This window comes from Diaphorina citri, unplaced genomic scaffold (assembly GCF_000475195.1).
Source record: "Diaphorina citri unplaced genomic scaffold, Diaci psyllid genome assembly version 1.1 scaffold76594, whole genome shotgun sequence".
In the NCBI taxonomy this organism is placed as follows: Eukaryota; Metazoa; Arthropoda; class Insecta; order Hemiptera; family Psyllidae; genus Diaphorina; species Diaphorina citri.
The window spans coordinates 1-2,882 of NW_007453709.1; the positions used below are offsets into that span (position 1 = coordinate 1).

Consider the following 2,882-nt stretch of genomic DNA (forward strand, 5'->3'; position numbering starts at 1 on the left):
AGTAGTAGCCTACTGCTGGAGTAAAGGGACTTTTCAGTCCTAGGCGAGCAGTATAAATAAGCACTATTATTATTATTAATTTGGGAAACGATCGTGTTTATATGAATTTCAAAAAGTCCACTCCAGATGTCTTCAAGATGTCGGATTTCTCATGGTTTAGTACAGGCTCTACCAGCCCAAAAGAGGGGAAATAGTCTCAGTTTCCGAAAGAAAAATACGACTAAAGTACGTAGATAAAGATCAAAGAATTTTGTTGGCATAAAAGAAAAGTCCATTGTGTAGACCTGTTTTAGTCGATGTCGATCAACCATATTGTGGACGCTGCTTTCAGTTCAGCATTTTCTAATCCTTCAAAGATAATAAACTTTTTGTTAAGTTTTGAAATTTGCATAATTTTAAAAAATAGGGCCTTTTTTTTATCAAGCTATTTTATTTTTATTTGATCTATTTTTTACTTAACATTATTACCTATGTATAGGGAACCTAAGATAACGGAAAGAAAAGTATCTGTTTTACAAATTGGAAAATTGCGTATCATTTGAAAACTCAACATTACAAAATGGTGAACTGTTAGATCCATTTTAAGTCACGTAAATCGTGGGAAGATTTTATTCTTCTTCAAAATGTGTTTTGTTTGTAGGGAATTTGCTTTTTTCAAAGGTTGGTTTTTGGAAAGACAACACACAATTTTAACACAGGTAAAACACAACTCTTTAACGAAAGCTCTGAAAAACAATATGAAAATGGATCACTATTTCGAACAAAAAAAGTTCAAATTATAGCTTGAATCCAAGTTTAAGCTTACCAAAGACACGACTACTCTCGAGTTAACTGATTGTCTGCAAATGACCATCAGTTTGGATTAATTTATACTTTACGATCAATATTATTATTTGTCGATATATGTTTTAATTTTGCGCTTATATAAAAAATGTATTATTAATTTTGTTTAATATTTTTAATTTATTGAAAGAAAATACAATAAAAATAAAAACTGTATTATGTTATAAAAAAAAGTAATTGGGTTTTATTTTATTAAACGGTTTGTGTTTACAGAATTGTAAAGCTCACTCACTGTACATTCTTTACCAATGGTAGGTAGAACATGGATTTCAATATGAAAAAAATCAAATTCACCATACCTCGTATCTCATGCCCACCACACAAGCTCAAAACGTGTTTGACGGAAAAAGCTTCACACCTAGGTTTGTCCGGTCATCTGATAGACCGCGGTCTGAATCTTTTTCTGCCACACACGTTCCGTCAGAAGGGCTGAGTCATTAAACCGTAGGCGGTACATTGCTTAGAAGAGAACCTACGCCTACGTACAAAATTAAATGCAAATTATTTCCTTTCACTTGGACTTTTAACGTGAAACTAGACGAAGGAAAAAAATTGGTTCAAAAATTTCTGTACCAACCGGGATTCAAACCCAGCACCTCCAGGTTGACAGTTAGCGGTCTTACCCACATATTCATAGGTGCTTACAGCCAGCCTAGTTAGTTTGGTTGGTAGCGCGTCGGCCTTGTGAGCGCTAGGCTGCGGGTTCGATTCCCGCCCCGGGGCGATAAGACCCTCTATCAAAGGTGCCTTAATACATGGTCAACAATCGGAACTTCTCATTCGTAACTTTAGCCGCATGCGATTCATATCGACTCAGCACTTCCTTCAGCCGCGCAAACTCTGCCTCACAACTTTCCTGCCGCGCAAGTTCCGCCTGCAGAAACCGAATGTGCTGCAATCCGCAGTACATCTGTTCACTGCTAGGCGTAAGCTGAGAGAAGGAAAATCTAGGCGCTTTTTCCGCGCGATCTTTAGCGCTTTTAGGGTCTGTTTTCCAATTAGCGCTTTTAGGTTCCGAGTTAGCGCTACTTTCGTCCATGGGTTCCGCGCTCGGTGAGGATAGCGCGGTTAGTATATCACAGGATAGTTGGGTGGCAGATTTGAGGGCCCCGTGTTTGTGTAGGAGTTGTACGACCTCGCCAGGACAGAGGGCGTAGTACTTGCGCTTGAGAAACGCGGGGAGATCGTAGCCTTGGGAGATAATCTGGGGGAAAAGAAACCAAAGAGCGTTTGAAATAATGAAACTAAACTGTTGATTAGCCAGCCTAGTTAGCTTGGAGGGTAAAGCGTCTGCCTTGTAAGCGCTAGGTCGCGGGTTCGATTCCCACCCGGGGCGGATCTTACCCTGAAGGGATAAGGTTCGTTCTCAGAACGGCCCCCTATCAAACCTCATGAAATAAAAAGAAAAGAAAAACTGAACATAAGCGCGCCAATATCAAACCTACTAGTGTTATCAATAGCGCACACTTACTTTCTCACACACAGCCCGGAGCGCATACTTCTGTCCAGGCAGCTCGAACATGTCCAGTAGCGCTTCTAATAGCGCCCACATAAGCGCGCCAATATCCAACCTACTAGTGTTATCAATAGCGCACACTTACCTTCTCACACACAGCGCGGAGCGCGTACTTCTGTCCAGGCAGCTCGAATATGTCCAGTAGCGCTTCTAATAGCGCCCACATGAGCGCGCCAATATCCAACTTGCTGGAACTCACGTAGTCGCCAATATCGTTGAGGAAGATCCAATCCCACTCACTCACCTCCTCCTGTATAGAAGAAAAAAAAGGATTACTTTGGGTTGCCCGAGTGTGGCCGAATGAGGATCGGCACACTCGGGGCAAACCCATACCATTTATTCAGAACGGCACACCTCCTTCTACGCGTGTAGGTGTGGGCGAGATAACTCTCTGTGGCATACACATTCTCACCCTGCGGGCCGCTCCAAACGGTCATATCCGATCCGAGGTCATTTTTGTTCCACTCTATCCGAGTGGTCAAGAGCACTGACTCTCACAACCTGGAGTGGCTGGGTTCGAACT

General features: G+C 41.8%; 1 protein-coding gene across 1 annotated transcript; it reads right to left on the reverse strand.

The window, feature by feature from the left end:
* Positions 1–633: 633 nt before the first annotated feature.
* On the reverse strand, positions 634–2,690 carry LOC103524017. Its single transcript, XM_008489023.2, has 2 exons — positions 2,445–2,690; positions 634–2,047 (listed from the first exon to the last, which is right to left on the reverse strand). Exons 1-2 carry the CDS (start codon positions 2,688–2,690, stop codon positions 1,592–1,594), a joined length of 702 nt encoding a protein of 233 aa, XP_008487245.2. The 3' UTR covers positions 634–1,591.
* Positions 2,691–2,882: the final 192 nt, after the last annotated feature.